Raw genomic sequence first — 22,127 nt, 5'->3', positions numbered from 1 at the left:
CCCTGTCTCCATTCATTACCCCCTACCCCTTGTAGGCAGCCAGTGATGGTTTTTGTGTGTGTGTGGGAGGGTCACTTTATCAGTTTGTGTCACTGTGGACTTGTCTGCATTTTCTGTAAGAGAAATCATGCAGTACGGACTCTTCTGTGTCCAGCATCTCTCTCTTGGCATGATGATTTTCGCTGTACCCATGTTGCATGCACCCGTTTTTACTGCAAAGTGACATTCCCTTGTATTTATCTGCTCATTTGCTGATGCACATTGGAGTCTCCAGTTGGGGGCTCTTGTGAATGAAGCTGTGATGAGTATTACTGTACAAGTCATGATGTGGATATACGTCTTCACTCCTCTTGGGTAAAGTCCTAATAGTGGAATAGTGATGGAATGTATGGTAGACGCAGGTTTAAAAAGAAAACTGTGCTTTTGGTGTCCTCAGAAATCTTTGCCTGCTACAAGCTGACAGAGATTTTCTCCTGGGATTTTCCCTAAACATTTTATAGTTTTTGCTTTTTAATTTATACCTGTAATCCACTTGAATTTTTGTGTTTGGTGTGAAGGAATAGTATATATACGTATTTTCCCCACGTAGATACCCAGTTACTTCCTTTGAGCATCCCTTTCATTCCTGTTATTGATAATTTGTATGCCACCCTCCCCTACTCTCTCTCTTCTTTGATCAGTCTAGCCTAGGGGGTTCTCAATTTTCTTGACGTTTTGAAAAATTAGAACAGCTTTTGGCTTTGTTGATATTCTCTGTTGTCTATTTTCCATCATATTGAGTTTTGCTCTGATACTCATTATTCCCTTCCTTCTAATTATTTTGGTGTTACTTTGCTCTTTCTCTAGCTCCTTTGGTGGACATTAGGTCACTGATTTTAGAGCTTTCTTGTTTTTTAAAGGTTTTTTTTTTTTTTAATTTTTATTTATTTTGAGGGAGAGAGCATGAGCAGGGGAGGAGCAGAGAGAAGGAAAGAGAATCCCAAGCGGGCTCTGTGCTATCAGTGCAGAGCCTGATTCAGGGTTGGAACTCATGAACCGTGAGATCCAATGACCTGAGCCAAGGTCAGATGCTTAACTGACTGAGCCACCCAGGCACCCCCAAACTTTCTTCTTTTTTAATACCAGCAACTATCAATGTCCCTGCATGCTCTCTTCAGTAGCACCCCTCAACTTTGCTGTTGTATTTTCATTATCATCCAGTTTGAAATATTTCCTAATTTCCTTTGGGATTCTTCTTTGACCTGTAGGTTACTTGGAAGTGTGTGGTTTAACCTCCAAATATTTCAGGGTTTCTTAGATATTGTATTGTTTTTTATTTCTAATTTGTGTTATAGTCAGCAAACATACTTTGTATGGTCTTACCTATTTTAAATTTATTGAGTCTTGTTTTATGGCTCAGCATATGATTTCTCTTGGTTTGTGTAAAAAAATAGGTATTCTATTTTTGTGTTCTATAAATATCAATTAGATTTAGGTTGTTGATACTATTTATGTTCTTTCTGATTTTTGTGTAAATGTTCTATCAGTTGCTGACAGAAGGGTGTTAAAATCCATCACTATGGTTTTAGACCAGCTCTTTAATTTTGTTATTTTTTTTACTTCATATATTTTGAAGCTCTCTCATTAGACACACATTTTTTTATTGCTTGTCTTGGTGATGAATTGACCTTTTCATTATTATAAAATGTTTGCCACTGCTTTGTTCATACTGTGTGTCTTGTAGCCTATTTTCCCCGGTATTAATATAGCTATTCCTGACCTCGTAAGTTTACTGTTGGCCTTGTGTGTCTTTCTCCATCCATTTAGTTTTAACTGATCCATGTCTTTGTCTTTAGTGCAGATCTCTTGTAGACAGCACATAAATATTGCTTTTGTATATATTGTGATAGTCTCTTTTACTGGACTATATAGTTCATTGGCATTTGATAATTAATATGATTGGATTTAGGTCTATCATTTTATTGTTTTTGTTTATTCCCTCTAGTTTGTTTTTATTATTTTTATTTTTTGCTTATTTGTTTTGTTCCCCCTTTGATGATTTCAATATTTAGAATTTCATTTTACTGTATCAGTTGGCATTTTGCTCTCTTTTCTCCAGTATATTAGTGGTTGCTCTGGGTATCACAATATACATCATTAACTGTTCACAATCCACTCAGAGGTAATACTGTACTACATGTGGAATGTAGAAATCTTGCGATGATATAGGTCCATTTCCCCCTCCCCCTTCTGTTATTATTATAGGTATTCCATCTGCACACATTACAAACCCAAATACACTCATTGCAATTTTTGCTTTAATAGTCTATAGTATATACAATATGTGTATGTAACATATATAATGTATAATCTAATGGTATTTTAGAGAAATTAAGAGAAAATCGTCTTTTATATTTACTCATATAGTATCTATTTCTGATGTTCTTCATTCCTGAAAATCTGTCTCTCTCTGGTATCATCTCCCTTCAGCCTGGAGACCTTTTATTTAGCATTTTGTGCAATGCAGCTCATATAGGGACAAACTCACTTAGTTTTCCTTTTTCTGACAGTAAGCTCTTTATTTGACTTTCATTATTGAATTATAGAGTGTTCTGGGATGACAGTTTCTTTTAGCGCTGTCTTCTGGCTTCCATCGTTTTTGATGAGCTATCCATGGTAATTCAAATTATTGTTTCCCTATATGTAACAGGACTGCTTTCAAGATTTTTTCCTTATTGGTGGTTTTCACTAGTTTGACTAGGATATACCAATGTGTATTTCTCTCTGAATTTATTGTTTGGGATTTGCTGAGATTCTTGAACTTGTAAATTTATGTCTTTCACCAAATTTTGGAAATTTTGAGCCATTACTTCTTTGAGTATTTTTCCTGCTCTAGTTTCTTTATCCTTCCTTCTGTGATTCCAGTTAGGCATTAGAAATTGTACCATAGTTCCAGGAAGCTCCATTTATCTTCAATCTTTATCTTATTCTTATTGAATGATTTGTTAATGTGTCTTCAAGTTCACTGACTGCATCATCTCCATTCTTTTCTTCAGTCTAGTGATTTTCTATTTCTTTGATTTTTTTATTACATCAATTAGAAACATATTTTCTTCGACCTCATTGTGCTCAATAGTTATAATAGCTGTTTTAAAATCCGTGTCTGAAAATTTCAACACATAAGTCATCTCTGGACTGGCATCTATTGGTTCTCCTTTTTCCTGGGAATGGTCACATTTTCCTGACTCTTTCCATGCCGAGTAATTTTGGATTATAACCTGGACTTTGTAAAGGTTTTGTTGTGGAGACTTTGGATTCTGTTTTATTATTGTTCTGAGCAGCACTAAGGTTTTTGTTTTAGGTAATGAATTTGGTTAGACCCAACTCTACCCTGCCATGCTGTGATGGCTCATATCTCAGTTCAGTTCTTTAAGCCTTGGCTGTAAACATCTTTGAGTTTGCCCCATACATGCATGGTTCAGGGGTTTGCCGGAGACCTGAGCTGAGTCTATACACAGAATTTAGAGTTTCTGCCTTCATGGACTCTCCTTTTGGTTTCCCCTTTACTCTTGGCAGTCCTGGTTACGCTGGACTCCTTCTGTTTTTTGTTTGTTTGTTTCTACCAGAAAGATGATCTTTCTGTTGAATTTTTAAAGTGTCTGTGTGGTCTCCATGACAGTACTGCTCCTGGGCAAAGCTGCAAACAAAAACAAACAAATGAGTCACAGAGAACCCGTTCTAAGCCTATCACTCCCCTCTACAGCCCGCCTGTCTTTGGTCTCCAAAGACCTTAATAGATGCTTTTTTGTCTTCTGTCCGGAGTTGATTGATAGCTAATTTTTGCAGGACCAACCATTGGTTGAGTGCTCACTGCTCAGTGTTATAAATGCAGCTCTCATTCTCTGAACTAGGAAATTACAGTGGCCTCCTTGACTAATCTTCCTACCTACAGTTTTATTTCCTTCCAGGACAACTTTCACTTGGAGGGCCAGTGGTTGAAATAAAATCTAGGGCTGACTCTGGGCTTATAGAATTGGGTATAAAGTCCTTGTAAAGGTGCATGTAGCCCTTCACAAGCAACTCTTGTTACCCTGCATACTTCACTAAGGTGCTTGTTCTTAACCTGGTATGTTCCCCAATTCTGGACCACTCATCCCTTTGTATCTCTTACTCTCTTTCCCTTGTATAACTCCAGGAAATCTTCATGGACAGTTCAATCCTTTTCCACATCTTGCACTCAATATATTATCCAAGTCCCCCCTTGTAGTCTGTGGATCCCTCTGGCATTGGACTGATTTTGTTCTGTTATTTTCTCTTTGGTAGTCTGTATCCTCATAAGACTGAAATCAAGGGTTGCAACTCATGCCCTATTTCTTTAACTGCTAACTAGCTCCCCTAACTTTACACACGACATGATACATAGTAGATAACTCATATATATATATTTGGCATTAAATTTTAAGAGTACAGGGTTTTCATATCAGCCTTCAGCAGGTATCTGATGTGCACACAGAGTCCTTCTGAAATAGAACAAAGGATTTGTGTCTACCAGTCTGCTATGCACTGTATTCAATGTACCAATAGGGTACTAACCTTGTCTTTTATGCCTCCTAACTATGGGTAGTCAACTCAGAATTATGTGAAATCGTCATTATTACTCTATTCTGAGAAAAGAGACAAGGGATTTCTGGAGCTTGTTAATGGGCAAGCCTCTTCTGCCTTGGTCTTTCCTAATGAATGGGAGAGTCCAAATATTGCTGGGGAAGCCGTGTGTGTGTGTGTGTGTGTAGATGTTGTACCTCAGGCATTAAGCCAGCAGCAACATTTTTCTATCCTGAGCATTAAGTGATAGGTTTGGAGCCCATCCAGCTGTCGTGGCTTGTCAGCTGCTAGCGAATCTGGAATGCATTCTCCCCCTGTACACCATTTCCCACTTTTGTGCAAGGATCCATAGACTAGCAGAGCATGGGTTTGTACCGGAGCCGCCGCTTTGCTCCTCGGAATCAGCCATGTGGAGCAGAAGCTCCTGAGCTGTACCCCACTTTCTTTTGAAACAAATGAGCTTCTTTTTCAAAGGACTTTTCAACTTGCATGTGTTAATCTAGTGTCTTACAGTAGTGCTTTAGCTTCAGGTCCAATTTAAAACAAAAAAAGACAAGAAAAAAATTTTTTTTCTAATTATGCAAATAACATGCTACTTGTAAAAGTATTTATACATTTATTTATTCCATAAATATTTATTTTGTATTTCTGACATGCCATGTTCTGAGGATATAGATAAGTAGATACGGTCTTGCCTAGTGAAAATTTAGTCTAACAGTTGTTGGCAAGGATGTGGAGAAAGGGGAATGCAAACTCATGCAGCCACTGTGGAAAACGGTGTGGAGGGTCCTCAAAAAATTAAAAAATAGGACTACCCTACCATCCAGCAATTGCATTATTAGGTATTTTCCCAAAGAATACAAAAATACTAATTCAAGGGATAGATGCACCCCTATGTTTACTGCAGCATTATCTACAACAGCCAACTTATGGAAGCAGCCCAAGTGTCCATTGATAAATGGATAAAGATGTGGTCTGTGTATACTTATATATATGTGTGTGTTATATATAAATGTGTGTATATACATATAAGTATTTTATATAAATGTGGTGCATATTATACACACACTCACATGCACACACAATGGAATAGTATTCAGCCATAAAAAGAGTGACATCTTGCCATTTGCAACAACATGGATGGACCTAGAGAGTCTAACGCTAAGTGAAATACGTCAGAGAGACAAATACCATATGATTTCATTTATATTTGGATTTTAAGAAACAACACAAATGAACAAAGGAAAAGAGAGAGAGAAACCAAGAAACAAACTTAACTGTAGAGAACTGATGGTTACTAGAGATGAGGTGGCTGGGAGAATGGTTGCATAAGGTGATGGGGATGAAAAACTATGCTTCTCATGATGAAAAAAAAAAATAATGAAAAAGAATTAAACTAGTAATGTACAAAAAAAAAAAAAGGAAAATTTAGCATTACGGAGAAATATACAGAAGAACTTAAAAAAAAAAAAATTGAAAGCTCTCAATGCACAGAGATAATCGTGTTAACCCCGTTCTGGAATTTGCATGTTTGCACTTTAGGTGTCAGGCACCATCACTTCTATTTTCATTCCAATATCCTCAACCCTCCTGCTCCTTTGTCCTTCATTTCCCCCATGGGGCAAATTTCCAATTCCTGAGCATCTAATCATCAACCTAGGTAATGTCTGGCTCTGGCCTGAAGAAAAACTATTTAGAATGCTAATTTTAATCCCAAGGAGCTTGTTCTACTTTATATGTTTGAGATTCTGAATTTTCCAAACCTAAGAAATACTAATTATTAAGTTATGGAGGTATTTCCCACTAAATTAAATTAATAGACTTACTCATTTTATAGTTTAATAAGGGAGTATTAAAACATGAGCTGTACCTTATTTATAATTGCAAGGAAAGTGGTAAATATCTAAGTGCCATCAATAAGAGACTAAATAAATAATGTACATCCATACAATGGAATGCTCTGAACCCATTAAAATATCTTGCTGACATAAAAAGAAAACTAATAAAAATGGCAAGATAGTCACAACAAATTGCTGAGTGAAAAAGACCCCAAATTTAGCACAGAATAGGGTATTTCGTTTGTTTCCATTTATGCAGAATTGGATCCATATGTATGTACATGCACAGAAAACTATCCGTAAGGATGTGTTTCTTTAATTCCTACTGTGTAAGAGGTGCTCGAAAAATACATTATGACATGTCCATGTCACAGGGGGAAATCGGGTAATACGTGGCATGTTTGTGGGGGACAGATTTGCTTTACTAAAAGTACTTTTTCCTCCTCTCTAGAATAATGAACTACAAAGCAGGTTGGACTATTTAACAGAAACCCAGCCCAAGCCTGAGGTGGAAACCAGAGAGATTGGAGTAGACTGTGATCTTCTACCCAGGTATTTAGGAATTTCCTATTTTTCTGACTCAGATTCCTCTTTGACTTAGGAAAGTACTTTATGGGGCTGTTATTACCAGAATTGCATTCTTTCTATCAAAAATATTTCTGCAACAGTAAATGATCGCTGCTGAGAAGTCTGGCTGGTTTCTGAGGGAGCAGGGGCATTGTGCAGGGCAGAGGGGATAGTGAAGAGAGGCCTGGAGAAGCCACGTCAGAGAAAGATTGGCCCTGTCATAAGTGCACGCATTTGTTTCTCTATCCATTCATTCATTCACTCAGCAAACATCAGTTGAGTACCTTCTTTGTGCCAGAGGCATAGGGAGAGGAATGAGATTTGGTTCCTGCCCCACATGCGGTCTGGGGAGACAGATATGGGGGCAGACACTTACGACAGTGCCAGAGGGGCCTGCGAGGGACTTTGGTAACACAGAGGAGAAGTTCTAAGTCGAACAAATGCACCTGTTCCCCAGGGCCATAACACTGTATTGTCAAGCACTGGCGCAAATAAACGGATCTGTTTCAGTCATGACAGACAAACAAGAACGACCACTTTGTTTGTTAAGTTGCACTTCTGAGCTCGAGGACTGACCTGTTTGTTCTTAAGCTGCTCCACACACCCATGCCTGGGTCTCTCCCTAGTAAGAGGAGAGTCTGTGACCTAGTAACTAACCCACCATCTCTAGGAGCTCAAATCTGTGCTTGGCCCAAAGAGGACATAAAACCAGTTTATAAGCATGTGGCTTGTGACTTAGGTAGCCAAAATCACAAAGTACCTCATATACTGTTTGTGGGAGGGTGTATTTGTGTGTGTTGCATTAGACATTAGCAAGCCAGAAGAATGCAGAATCCTGGAACCTTGAATGGTTACATCTGGTGGGAAACGGCCGTGAGCCGATCGCCAAGCTGGGATGTAGAATACCTGGGTCTAGTCCCCCTAGCTAGTGGCGGGATACATTCAGGCTGGACTCTCTTTGCTGGGGCCTCAGTTTCCCATTCAGTAAAGTCAGTGGTTTGAGTAGGTGATTGCTCAGATTTAACCAGCACAAGCAGGGAGAAGGGTATGTAAGTAGACTCGAGGTCTCATCAATGTGGGGGACAAAGTACCGGATAAAAATAAAGCCAGAAAGAATGATCATGTCCAGGGCCTCCTTGTGAAATATAAAGTTTGATCATTTCTGTCCTTTTTTTGTTTTTCAAGAATCAAGTGGTTTAGTCCACTTTAATTGCCCACATAATAAATCTTGTTTGGCTAAGACGTGTATAAAACTATGTCTGAAACCAATAAATTGTTTGTTTTCCAATTCCCACATTTTGGCTTAAAACAAGGTTTTCAATTTGTATGCCGAAGGATAGCCTGCAGCAAACTTTTATGGCTAAGTTATGAAACCACAAAGCGGTTTTCATAATGGAAGTGCTGACAGACCCTTAACTTATGGCCATGGTGGACTTGGAAGCCACTTCAGTATCTAAAAGCAGCTTTTCCATAAACGGAACATTTGGTTTCCCCCAGGATCCATCTTAGCACTTTAACTGCGTAGGTCAATCAGCAGAGGAAATGAAAACTACGTATCCGCATTTCCGGAAAGGCAGAGTAAGATTTCATTCGCTTCCTCACAGATATTTATTAAGTGCCTACTATGTGAAAGGTGCCACGCGGGCCTGAGTGGTGAGGAGCTCGGGGTCTTTAGAGAGAATTCAGAGTAGCAGTTTCCCACCTGTGCTTGGTGCTGCTGGGCTCTGTGCTGGGGCTCAGGGTCAGGCCTCCGGATGCCTCAGGGGGTGAGGAGGTGAGCAAGGAGCTGGCCTGTGGGGACCCTCCCCCTCCTGGAAAACAAAACAAAACCAAACCTGAGAAACTCAGCTTTTAGTATGTTTTGTGTGTTGTATTCCAAGTGAGGTTTTGTTTGAATAAAGAGTTCTATGGTCAAAAACAAATTAGAACCCCCTGGTCTAGTTTATTATTTTTTTTAATGTCTATTTTTGAGGGGAGGGGGTAAGGCCAGTGAGAGAGGGGGACAGGGGATCCGAAGCAGGCTCTGTGCTGACAGTGGAGAGCCCAACTCGGGGCTGGAACTGGAACCGTGAGATCATGACCTGAGCCAAAGCCAAAGTCGGATACTTAAGCAACATAGCCACCCAGGAGCTCCTCCAACCCCCACCCCAAGTCTAGTTTAATTCCCATGTTTGAAAAATACCAAAATCAAGGCCCAGAGAGAAGTGATTTACTGAAACCACACAGCCAGGATTAAAACCAGGTCTTCAAAGTCCTGGTGTGGTACATGTGTGATTTAAAAAAGAATAAATAGAGGGCTCCTGGATGGCTCAGTCAGTTAAATGTCCAACTCTTGGTTTTGGCTCAGGGCATGATCTCACGGGTTCCTGAGATCAAGCCCCACATCTGGCTCTGGGCTGACAGTGAGGAACCTGCTTGGGATTCTTTCTCTCCCTCTCTCTGTGCCCCTCCCCGGCTCTGCTTTCTCGTTCTCTCAAAATAAATAAACATTCAAAAAATAACAATAAACAGAGTTGCTGAATTGTGTCGTGTACGTTTTAACAAAATTCCTAGTTCTTACTTGGACTTTAAACTTGCATCTAATACAAGAGCCCATGGTGTTTTCCAGAATATTTTAAAAACAACTTCCTCCAAAAGGTGCCTGGCTGGCCCAGTCGGTAGAGCACGTAACTCTTGATGTTGAGGTTGTGAGCTTGAGCCCCAATGTTGGGTGTAGAGATTATTTAAAAAAAAAAAATCTTAGCCCAGCCTCCTCCAAAACGTTTTAGATCAATAGAAGTATTGAATTAAGCCTCAATTATGCAGATGAGTTTTGTTCTCACTTCATGTTCTCTCAAAAAGAACCTGACAGGGGTGCCTGGGTGGTTCAGTCGGTTAAGAGTCCAACTTCGGCTCAGGTCATGATGTCATGGCTCATGAGTTCAAACCTTGAGTCGGGCTCCGTGCTCACAGCTTGGAGCCAGGAGCCTGGTTTGGATTCTGTGTCTCCCTCTCTCTCTATCTCTCAAAAAACAAAACATTAAAGAAAAGAAGAAAGAAAGAACCTGACAGTGTGGCGAGCCTCAGGCTGTGGGGCTTCCCTGCCCAGCCAGCTGCTGAGCACAGCCTTGGGCAAGGTACTTAATCTCTAAGCCTCAGAGATTTCATCCTTAAAACGGAAGTGAAGAGGACAACATCAAATCTCACAGGGTTTCTAGGAGGATGAAATGAAACCATGTATATAAAGCATTTAGCACGGTAACTAGTTAAGCACTTAATAAATAATAGTTATGATTACTGTTAACCAAAACTCTGGTTATTATGTAAGACGCTGTATCAAATACAAGTGAATTTGGGTATGCTATGCTAATTTCATTAACTTAATTTTTACTGATGGTTATTAGTAATTTTGTGAGGTGGATTGATTGTGAAATGGATTCAAGTCTATCATGCTCCAGTATGCATTAAGCTCTCCAATTAAACTATCAGTGGTTTGGAACCCCCTAGACATTGCATAAAAAAAAACCTCTGGAAGGCCCAGTGATGGATGAGGTCTCTTCCAACTGAGACGTCAGAAGTAAAACATAAGTCCCAGGGTGTTCCAGGCACGAAGCCCCACAGTAGAGCAGGCCACCCAGGACTTATTTCTGCCTGTACCTGCAAAGCCTTTCGTGCTGTGCTGCTGCTAACCGTGTTTGACTTATAATTAGAGCTGCTTGGTTTTCATGCTGGGAAAACTGGAAATCAGCCTTTTCTTTAATTTTAGAGCCAATAAGCCCCTTTTGTGAACTCCTCCCCCTACCACCACCATTTCCCCATTTTTGCCAACACCGTGTACTCCTGTGGACAGGGACTCTGGGCTCCCTCACCCCCTAGTCTAGCACTTTCTTGATGCTCAATAAACATTTGTTGGCTGAATGAATGAAAGGTTCATACCAAGTGAGGACCGACGCAGGTGATCTGTACTGTAATACAACCTATTTATTTACTTCATAAAGGACCCCGAAGAAGCAATTTTTGCTTATGTTTTACCTCTTTGTGATTATTCTCCCTCTCCTCACTAGAACATAAGCTCCATCAGGGCAGGGATTTTCATCTGATCGCTAATTACCACCTCCGATCCTCACCACGGGAGCTTCTCGTGGCTCTATCTTGGTTACAGTGGTTCTTGCAAAGCTGGCGGCCAGTCTCCTGGCTTTACTTCTGCCCTTCCTGTGCTGAGCTCTCAGGTACTTCCAGCCTCTCCAGACACAAGTCCTCATTCCCTGCTGGGTGCTCCCAGCGTGCTGGCTGATTGATCTTCATACCCACCTACAGCATCCATAGCTGACTGCATCATTTTTTTTTCCATCGAAGCCAGTTCCTCTTAGTAGTGGTTAAGAACACTGGCTTAGAAATTAGACCTGGGTTTAGGTCCTGGGTCCGCCTCTCACTACATCTACAGCTTTGGGCAAATCCCTAACCTCTCTGAGTCTCAGTTTCTTCACTCAGAACTGGAAGGTTTTTGACAGCAATTCCCTCAGAAACTTGCTGGGATGGTGAAGTAAGATACAGGTATGAAGTCCCAGCATAGAGGGCGCATTTTCCTATTTCCATTGGTGGCCGCCACCATGATACCAGGTCCCTAAGCTCAGTACACCGTGGGCACTTCTGCTCCAGGATGGCCTCAGTGCCCACACAGTCCTGTCTCCTCCCTGCATGACCTGCTTCGTGACCTCCGTAACCCCTGCCACCAGCCTGCTGGAGACCCAGGTTCTCTGTGTCTAGTTGACTCAAATACCACCTTCTGCCTCGTTTCTCCTTTTCATCTAACCCTTGCATTCCATACATTTCTAGAGAGCACAGATCTTAGAGCAAAGACGAAAGGGCTGAGAAGGCACTCACTGTCATTTCAGGGGTTTTAAACACCTGTCTTCTAGAAAAGACTTAAGAGTTTGATTTGCAAGTTTGATATATATTAAGTAAAGCCACTGAGAGCAATTTCCAGTCCGCTAGCCTTCAAAGAGAAAATGAAAAACAAAAAACGAAAAGAAAAAAAGACTTTTTCTCCTTGCCCCTTAGTGAATCTTGGCTTCCAGCAAGCTCATAAATTATGCCTGAATAGGTGTGATGTAATGGAAACATATTCCCCGTGGTCACAAGTGCCCAGCACATAGTAAGTGCTTTAAAATGCCTCCATCTCCTATTTCTATCGTCGAGACCAGAACACAAAGTAGTTTTTTGTCAAAGCTCTATTTGCTGACTCTGCTATTGTTTCCCCCGGGGGAACTGCCTCTTTATGGATTAATAAAAGGTTAACAATAGCCTTAAAGTGTTAAAGAAAATGGCTGAATTTTAGTTCTGTGGTTGAAATTATTTGTGTTCTTGAAATCCTGTTGTTTCCTAGTGATCAACCAAATAAAATACCTCACTTCCTTTTGAAAGGCTGGGATAGGAAAGCCTGTTTTTGAAACCCAGAACGTTCACCTTTATAAATATTTCTGGACTTTATGGGCTTTTAGGATATTATCACCAGAGACCATTTCCGTTACGTGGAATTTTCACAGTGGTTGGCACAAATCACCATCTGGCTCCTGCCCCTGGCACTCCACTAAAGTGCCTGGTCAGGTCACTGGGGACCCCTCAACTGACAGATCTTGTGGATTCCTCTATCTGTGGCAGGTGACCTGCTGACCACTTACTCCTGGGAATCCTTCATCCCCTGGTTTCCTTCGTCATCCATACATTGAGTGATAGCTGTGTGCCTGGCCTGAGTGAGCTGCTAGACTCATGGAGAGGGGTGAGCTACGGTTTTCACCCTTCACGAAACTGTAACTGGCAGAGGATGTGTAGACCAATGGGGGCTGTGGGATGCTTCCAGTGGTGTGCCAGAAGCCCGTTAAGTCCTTTTCGCGGTGTATGTAGGGAGGATGGTTTGGAGAGCATGGAGAAGACATATTGAATCTCTTGGAGAGAGACATAAAAGTTTAAAATTTCCCCCAAGCTTCTAACACACCGCCTAAGAAGCTGTATCCCAACTATAGTTGCAAATCACTTCAGGGTAGTGGGAGGTGTTACCTGCTGGGAAGGTTTAGCAAAAGTGACCTTGTGGAAGCAGAAAAGTGAGCACCACTGTTCAAGGAAACTGAAAACAAGCACAAAAAGAAAGGAATGATCGTTTCTATCCTTGCGGTGCAGAATCAGGGAAACTGTCATATTGGAGGTGATGTCTGAATCTTGAAATACAGGCAGGGATTCATCAGACCCATTTGATTAGGGGAGCATTCAAGGTGGAGGGGACAACATGAGAAGGGCAGTGTGGCCATGATGAAAACCATGGGAGAAATAGCAGGAGATGGTAGAGGACCTTTAAGACCATGCACAGGAGCTTAGACTTCCATCCAGGAAGCAATGGGGCAACATTGAAAAGTCTTAGGAACAGTAATGTGCTTCTTTTATCAGTGAAATCTCTTTGACAGCAAAATGGGTAGAGGATTTGCAGAGGGGGAAGACTTGCTGAGACGGAAGGCAGGGAGAATACTCCTGAAGTATTCAAAGTAGTCAAAGATAGTCCAAGATAAATGTTGAGAGCCTGAACTCGGGCAGTGGCTGAGGGAATAGAGAAGACAGATGACAAAACAGTAGGTAAGGAGGTAGATTCCATATCACTTTGTGAAAGATTGGCTACGGGCAGTTCAGGGAAGGGAGCGGACTCGTATTTCATACATACAATTGGTCATTGCAGTAGTTGGGGTAAGAAATGTTAGCTGCTGTAACAAAAAGCCCACAAACCTCAGCTTGGCAAAATAGTGATTTCTCGTGATACAGTCCAAGATTAATTGGCATGGGCCTCCTTGCACACAGTCATTCAGGAGCCCAGATTCTTTCACCTAATGACTCTGCCTGGGTTTTGGAGACCTTTTGGGCCCTCCGCTACATCCTCTGCATGAAAGGGAAGAGATTGGGCATGGAGGGTTATGCAGAAGGATTTTATGGGCTAAACCTGGAAGTAATATACATCATTTTTGTCCCTTTAGTCATATGGCCCATTACATTGCCAAGGGGGCTGGGAAAGGTAGTTATGTGTCCAGGAGGAAAAAGAAGTGGGATATTTTCTCCATCTCAGTCACCAAATCCTGGTTAATTCTACCTTCCCAGGATCTCCCTACCTTTTCCTTGCTACTTCACCTCGAGTGCTACAGTCAGAATTCAAGTTCTCATGACCTCTCTCTCGCCTCCTAAATAGCAAAAATCTGTTCACTTTCTGCCTTCAGACTAATCCCTCTGCAGCCAACCATCAGTGGTGCCAAGGAATCTTGCTAGAATAAGAACATGAGCATATCACTCCCCTCCTTAGTGGCTCTGTGTCCCTTTCTGAACTCCTTAGCAGGGCACACAGGGCCCTTCCACACCAGGCCTCGTCTTCTGCCATTTTCCGTCGTGAACTCTTTGCTCCAGTCCTACCAAGTGTGTCTTTCCACACCCAGAGTCCTTGTGTTCACCCTTCTTTTGCCTTTGCGCACACTATCCCTTCTGCCTGAATTCCCATCTCCTTGTCCACCAGAGGAACGCCTAAGCACCCTTCAAGATGCCCCCTCTGTGCGAATTTCCAGATGCCCTCCTCCTAAGTGCCGCGAACTCGTTCTGCCCTCAGTTTGCCCATAATATGTTAATTCTTGTATTGCTCAAGGTCCTGGCAAGACAGGAAGATTGAAGAGACTTAGATGAAGGTTTGGACGGCTTTGAGAAAAGTAAACGAGGGACAGTGGCTTACTCTGGAGCTAGCACAGTGGAAGTGGTCACCAGACTGGGCCTCTGCAGAGGCAGGGGGAAGAAGCCAATAGAACACACAAAAGGGGGGTGCTGGGAACTGTGGCCTCTGCTAGAGGAATGCAGCCAACCACCAACCTGCTGCCTGGCCAGAAGGGAGCAAATGTGATGACCTCACCGTCCTTCCGTTCTCTTATCCCCTGCTACCAGTTCCCAACTGGTCAAAACCAACTGGAAGCTAAATTCTAAGGGAGCCCATGGATGCTGACATCAGGTCAGCTTCCCAAAGGCACAGAGTGGGGTGGAGAAGGGGGAGAGTTATCCGAATGGGCAAATGGAGAATATCCGGCTCATTTTGCATCTATTATAGTACCTAACACACTACATTAAAATCATTTTATTTTTTTATTAAAAAAATTTTTTTAATGTTTATTTGACAGAGAGAGACAGAGTGTGAGGTGGTGAGGGAAAGAGAGAGAGGGAGACACAGAATCTGAAGCAGGCTCCAGGTCCTGAGCTGTCAGCACAGAGCCTGACTTGGGGCTTGAACTCACAAACTGCAAGGTTGTGACCTGAGCCAAAGTCAGACACCTAATAGACTGAGCCACCCAGGCTCCCCTACATTAAAATAATTTTGAGTTCTTTAAATACATTTTTTTTTTTTTATTTTTCTGAATGATATTTAGCATGACCTATCTAAATTGCTAAGATTAATGGTCCCTCATAATATTTAAACAAAAGATTCAACTGCATTCTGTCAGTTTATTTTCAGGCTGCTCTGGCTGCAAAACCATTTTCTAGAGCTGTCTCACTTGAAGACTGTGGGGAGTTTTGGTCGATCTTCCTGACTTGCCTTTTCTCGTTTCTCAGCCCAACAGGGAGGACTCGTGAGATCGCAATGCCTTCCAGGAATTACACACCGTACACACGAGTCCTGGAGTTAACCCTGAAGAAAACTCTGACTTAGGCGCCTGGAGACAGTCGCTTTGGACAGAGGGACAAAGGCCCTAGAACCCTGTGGCTTGAGGCTGGAAAAGGTGGCTACCACCTCGTCCTATACAGGTTTAAGCCAGAAAGGAGATTGCTGACTCTGATCTACTTCTAAAACATGAAGGAAAGCGGAGGTGGAAGGGGAGGGCAGGAGAGAGAGGTGTCAAGGTCATATTTCAAACACCCAACCGTGCTATACTGGGCCGTCATTAGCTTTGGGAGTAGACACTGAAATTCTGTCAGGAGAATTCCCTCACAATTTATTTTCTGTTTTACTAGCCTTCAGCTGGGAGGAAAAAGGGCATTAATTTGAAATTTCACGTTATTCACGTCAGGATCATTTGTTACAGCATGAAGGTTTTATTTACCCATAAAAGTATTAGAGGCAGTGTTTCTCTGGTGCCGAGAAGCCTGTCTGCGGGAGCGTGGGCACCTGGGGAGACCTGGCCAGGAGGGAAGGCTTCCCAGAATGCAGATGCTCTCTCTTCTTGGTGCCAGGATGTGTGTGGGGTGTGGGAGCCGCGGTTGGAGACTGGCCTCCTGCGGGCATGGGTGCCTCATTCCCATGTGCTAATCCTCCGGTTTAATTTGTACCTTATGTCTGTATGGGGCTCACTGAAATCAATGTATTTATTTTACCTGTGATTTTTTTCTTTCTCATTTTAACTGAAAAAATTTTGTATGTTGTGGAAATGTAATCATTTCATGTTTTCATTATTGACTGGTGTTTTTGTTAAATGAATAATTTGTTCATGCATACTCTACTTTGATATTACAATCTGTGTCACGTATGTTTAATAAATGCCATATATTTTTTTCTATCCGTGTTGGCTCTGTGTTTCATCCATGGGCAGGTAGAAGAGGTAGACAGCGGAACCGGGATCTGGAATGTCAAAGTGAGGGCACAGTGATCTTTCAGTCAGTAGTCCTTAGAAGCATTTATAAACCATAGGAGAGGGTGTATGTATGTGTGAGAGAACACCAGCGTGTGTGTGTGTGTGTGTGTGTGTGTGTAAACCCTGAACATTATCTGCAAACTCTAATATTACATAGTAATTTTATCTTATTGAAATGAAAAATAGCTTTGTATGCAAGGTTTTATCCTAAATAAAAAAGTAACATTCTATAATAGTGCCTCTATCAATATTTTCATTTCAGTCCTTCTTCGCTTTCTTCACACACACACACACACACACTATTTATTTTGTTTTTAAAACAAGCATGGCAGTATACTGAGAAGCAGAATCATGATATTTAGTAACATGGGCTCAGGGGACTGAGCTCCGTCACTAGTATATGCTTTGGGCAAGTCGCAGAACCTCTTCGAGCCCCTGTAAGATGCAATCAGTGATAGTTCTTTCCTAACCGGAGTTGGTGTGAAGATTACATGAGTTAATGTCCATGAAGTTCTAACGTGATACGTGGCACATAGTAGGCACTTGCTTACTAAGTGCTATTATCAATACATACCTTTGTAATGTACTTACTATACTGTGATCAATCTAGATATGGAGATAGGTATATAGATCTATGGTACTGCTTCTTATAATTAATTGGATTCCATTTTATTGGCATACTATGACTTCCTGGACCTATCCAGTCAGGTTGGAATTTTGGAAGTTGTCTCCTTTTCTTAAGCAGTCCTCTGATGAATCCTCTTCTACACGCATCTTTGTACGCTTGCCTAACTACTTTCTCGGGATAAATTCCTAGAAGAGGAATCGCTGGGCTGAGACAAAAATGATGTGAACTTGGGGTGCCTGGGTGACTCAGTCGGTTAAGCGTCCGATTCTTGATTTTGATTCAGGTCATGATCTCACGGTCCGCGAGACTGAGCCCCACACTGGGCTCTGCACTGACAGCACAGACTCTTTCTTCTCTCACTGTCTCTCCCCCTCTCTCTCCTTGCCCCTCTCCCACTTGTGTGCGCATGCTCTTTCTCTCTCAAAATAAACATTTTTAAAAAACTATGCCAACTTAAGTCTTCTGGTGCATATGCTCCAACTGGGGCTGTGGAAGTTTGTGTCCATTTAAATTCTTATCAACAGGATGAGAATGTGGTTTCCTGACCCCTTTGCCAACACTGGGAATGAGAAAACGAAGGAGTATATAAAGTTGCTTGCCTGAGGCAGACCTGTCCCCCTAACAGGCAGTGAAAAAAGTTCCTTCAGGATATTGCCTTTGGATACCTGAGCTCAGGGACTGTGCAGGTGTGAGCTGCAGGCCTGTAGGCGTCCCGAGGGCCCAGAGAGAACATGGGCAGCAAACAGGAAGCAGGCCTGGACTTAGAGGAAGCGGGCTTGCTTTCCCCGGAATCCTGGAATCAGAGAAGTCCTGCTGCTTAGTCAAAAGCGAGAGCCAGCCATGGAGACAGAAAATATTCAAGCCCTGTGACCGAAATGGGGTTAGAATCTGGGTGGGACCGGCCCCAGAGGGCAGACTTCAGGGCTGGCAGGGAAAGGGACATCTGGAAAGAGCTCGGAGTTGCTTGATGTGACAGGCCCTCCCCCCTCTAGAGGGGGCATCAACCGAGGCTGACCTCTGAGCTGGTGGTGAGTCTACCCTGGGCACCCTCTTCCTCCCCCAGCAAATGCTGTCTTCCTGCTCCAGGAGCTCTGGGGGTGGTCCCCCTAAGGTAAGGGGTGGGGTGGGAGCATGTGACATGAAGGGCAGGATTCCCTCATGTGTTGGCTCAGGCCACCTCAGACCACAGTGCTCTTCTTCACATCCAGACTCAGAGGCCCAGTTCAGTTCAACCAGCGCATGCCATCGGCGCTGGGGAGACAGACATGTGCACCTCGAGACCCTCGCCTCTGCAAACTTGTTCCCAGTGAGTCTGGCTCTTCCTGATCTCTGCTGTCTCTGAAATCCCAGGGGTACTTTTTCCTAGGCCCTCCTTCTTCTATCTAATGACTGATCATCATGTCCATTTCCTGTCTCTCCTTGGGAGGTAATTTCCCATAAAGGAGGGGACCCATTCCAAACCCTGATAATCATGAAGAAATCTACAAATGCAAAGTACTCCAGAAAGAGCCCTGGCTGGGGAAGTACAGGACACCAAGAGTTACTGAGCCAGACCCGGCATATATCCATTAAATCTTGGCAATCATTCTATGTGGAAGATGTTACTAGTGCCATTTTGTGGACAAGGAAACAAACTCAAAGAGAGATGAAAATTGTCTGAAACCACACAGGCTTAATTCCAGAACACAGGTGGGAAGTCCGGAGTCAGTCCCGGGTCTGCAACTAAATCACAGTACCTGTTTGGTGAGGCCACTTGAGCTCTCAGGCTCAGTGCTCTGAGTAGTTTTGCCTCGAACTCAAACTGTACCCCCCTCATAGGCCTGCTGTGCAGATCACGTGAAAGAACGTGGGAAAATTTGCCAGACACATGCCGACAGTTGCCACCTGCCATTACTAGTAATCATTGGGAAAGAGGTGTTGCATCATGAATATTTGCAAATCCAAGGATCTCCTCTTATTGAACACAGATTAGAGACTCCATGAAGACTAGTGAGCGGGATTGTGTGGGAAAACGTGGCTGGATACACAGATTAAATAAACTGTAGTGTCCTTTTCCTCCCATGCAAATCTGAGAATAACCCATTTGATTTTGTCAGGAAAGGGAAAGGCCAAAAAGGAGACTGGAGATGTATTTCTGGAAAGAGAGACCAGAGGCAAAAAGAACCAGAGGGAGACTGGTGGCTAAATTTTGGGATAATGTGTCGGGGCAGGATTAGATTACTAACACATGGTGTGTAGTATAAATTATTTGAGCACTCTTTGTTGAAAAGACTACCCGTTTTCCACCCAATTGCTTTGGTACCATTGTTGAAAATCACTTGGCGATATTTGCATCAGTCAATATATACACTCACTACTTTGTTACATCGATCTATTTGCCATCTTGATACCAAGCCTACACTCTCTTGATCATCAGAGTGTTCTAATAAGGCTTGAAGTCAGGTGGCACAGGCTCTCCAACTTTGTTCTTTTTCTAAGTGGTTTAGGGTATTCTGGGTCCTTCACATTTCCATATGAGTTTTCCAGTCTGTCCATTTCTACCAAAGGCTGCTGGGACTTTGATTGGCATTGCCCTGATTAAGACAGATCACCGAGGGGAACACCAAGACCTCACTGCTGAGTCAGGCCAATTTGGAGCGACATCATGGCCTAGCTGGCAGTGCTAGTCAGGTCCTGAAGGTTGGGGTTGCTTCCCCGTCTTCAGTTGGGAAGGTGCCTGGTAAAAACTGCCATCATGTATTTTGATAAAGGCATAGTATAATCTTTGTGGAATTCCGAACAAAATATTATAAGAAACATTAATTTGTGCCCAAGGGCCGTAAAACCCATGTAATTTGAATGCAATAAAATATAAATAAATAGCAAACAGTTCTTAGGGGTTTTCTCTTAATTTTTCAACACATACTTTTGAGTTTTAACATACAGCATTTACAGCATTCACCTTCCTGAATTAGGGGTGGGAGGGGGTTAAGAAATAATTAGTAGGCAATTTTTTGGCCCTGGGACTTTTCTTGTAAATGTTTTCTTTGGCAGCCATACTCTTGAGAACAGGAAGTTACTCTCTTGTTACAGATTTAAGACTTTTCTGAGCCAAATAACAGAAAGCTGGATTAGTTCTGAAATGAAGAGGGGGGGAAAAAAAACAACTCTAGGCTCTTGCTGGAGATTAATGACATCTTGCAAATATTTTAATTCTCTCCTTTCCTCTTAACTTGCCACCCTCCTAAACAAAACACATTCAGCCTGAAAAACTTAACCGGTCACTTTGTGGCCCAAACCCTAAAATAAAATGTCTTTATGGTACCCATGAATTTATTTAAACATTTTTGGGGGGCTGGGAAGGAAATGAGGGCTGTCTCAAGTTAACCTTGTTTTGGTCCCCAAATCCTCCATATGGAATTAAAAATAGAAAATATGTTATAAAGATGCTAATGTTTCCACAGTGATCATAAAGATTCATAATTTTCTTTTAAAATGGCTTTTCTTAAAATCGGTGACAACGTTGTGTCAAGCTTTGTAAACAATGACTATGTATTCAGATGCTTACAAACAATTCTTTAGGAAATATTCAAAACAACAGAATTAGAAACTTTGATTCTAGCACTTATTTAGTTGGACTGTACAAGGAAACTGGTTTCCTCCCAGAAAAGGCTGAGTCTTTCTGAGTTAAAATTCCCTTTTTATACTTAATTCTAGAGAAAATAAACCCTGTAATCTTAATGAAATTTGTACTCCGGGGGGACGTTAATTCTATAAATTATCTGAGAATCGTTTATGGGGATTCTTAAAACACAGAAGATGTTAGGGAAACTGAGATTCAGAGGTAAAGAACACTTCCATGTAATAAGTATGTATCTTCTATTAGTGACCTAGGAAGTTTCCATGGGATTTACTGTAGCCTCTCAGAAAAGAAAAATGTTGGGCAAAAATTTTCATTTATACTACTGACACACCCCAACTCCAGTGCCCTGGTACCCAGGGTCTGCACAGAGGTGGAAAGGGTCTGGGGTAGGGTAACGGGGTGAGTGGCTGGCTGAGGGGATGCTCACCCAGACGGTCAGTACATGCCCATCTTAAAATCACTCAAATTCATGATTTTGAACAACTCTGTCCTGTCAAAAAAATCCATTTGTAGAGTGGACGTGGCCAAAGACCCACAATTTGTAACCCTTTACTTACATTATCAAACATTTTTTTTCTGTGCATTATAAAAAATAGTCCTTCAAACTACCTTTTTCTCTTGTCTGTTGGAAATGATGTTCCTCTCACATCATTCATTATAGGACTTTTTTTTTTTTGTCTTCTGACAACTTCAGGGTTTTTTTTAAAGCCTTATAGACAATCTTAAATTACTCAGAGCTGTCATCCACTAGATATAAAAATTAAATTAAGCTCAAGAATTCTAGGTGATGGAAAACATTATCCAGTTCCATAAGATATGGGCAAGTATGGGAGTACAGCAAGGGTTGATAAGACCCGAAATATCATCAATGTTGGAGGAGTATTTATTTACAGGGAGCTACCTGCTTCCTGGTTTACTGCATACCAAATATTTCTTCTCAACATTTATGAGCTTAAATAGATGCAGATGTTGCCAAAGAATGTATTAAAACATTAATCATCCTAGAATCATATCATTTAAGCGTTGAAAGGCATCTTGGAGTTTGTCTGGTTCAATACCCTCATTTTAAACAGGAGGAGACTGAAATCCAGAGAAACTGGCCACAAAGTTAGTGGTACATAAACCCTCTCCCCATAAAGACATAGTTGGAGATTGACAGCCACCCCTTCAATTTTCTGATCTCGATCACCTTTATTGTCCTATTTACTATGCTTGACTGTTCTCTCCTCCAAAGTTTTGGGAAGAAAATCAAGGACTTTTTCTTTTTTGAATAATTC

At 41.9% G+C, this 22,127-nt stretch overlaps 1 protein-coding gene and 1 long non-coding RNA gene across 3 annotated transcripts in view; one reads left to right on the top strand and one right to left on the bottom strand.

Annotated features, from left to right (window-relative positions):
• The window catches only part of MYZAP (myocardial zonula adherens protein), a 90,052-nt gene extending 73,527 nt beyond the window's left edge, over window positions 1-16,525 (top strand). For both annotated transcript variants that reach the window (XM_053223968.1, XM_027067353.2), the window contains 2 exons: window positions 6,871-6,971; window positions 15,585-16,525. In XM_053223968.1, the coding sequence (XP_053079943.1) occupies window positions 6,871-6,971; window positions 15,585-15,681 (198 nt within the window). In that variant the 3' untranslated portion in view covers window positions 15,682-16,525. The remainder of the gene's footprint in view (window positions 1-6,870; window positions 6,972-15,584) is intronic.
• LOC113601824 (uncharacterized) lies at window positions 1,650-9,984 on the bottom strand. Its single transcript, XR_003423102.2, has 2 exons — window positions 8,689-9,984; window positions 1,650-3,676 (listed from the first exon to the last, which is right to left on the bottom strand). It is a non-coding gene; the product is annotated as an uncharacterized LOC113601824 (long non-coding RNA).
• Window positions 16,526-22,127: the final 5,602 nt, after the last annotated feature.

Source organism: Acinonyx jubatus, chromosome B3, assembly GCF_027475565.1.
Source record: "Acinonyx jubatus isolate Ajub_Pintada_27869175 chromosome B3, VMU_Ajub_asm_v1.0, whole genome shotgun sequence".
In the NCBI taxonomy this organism is placed as follows: Eukaryota; Metazoa; Chordata; class Mammalia; order Carnivora; family Felidae; genus Acinonyx; species Acinonyx jubatus.
The sequence above is the reverse complement of the archived record's forward strand: the minus strand, read 5'-3'. Positions and strand labels throughout refer to the sequence as shown.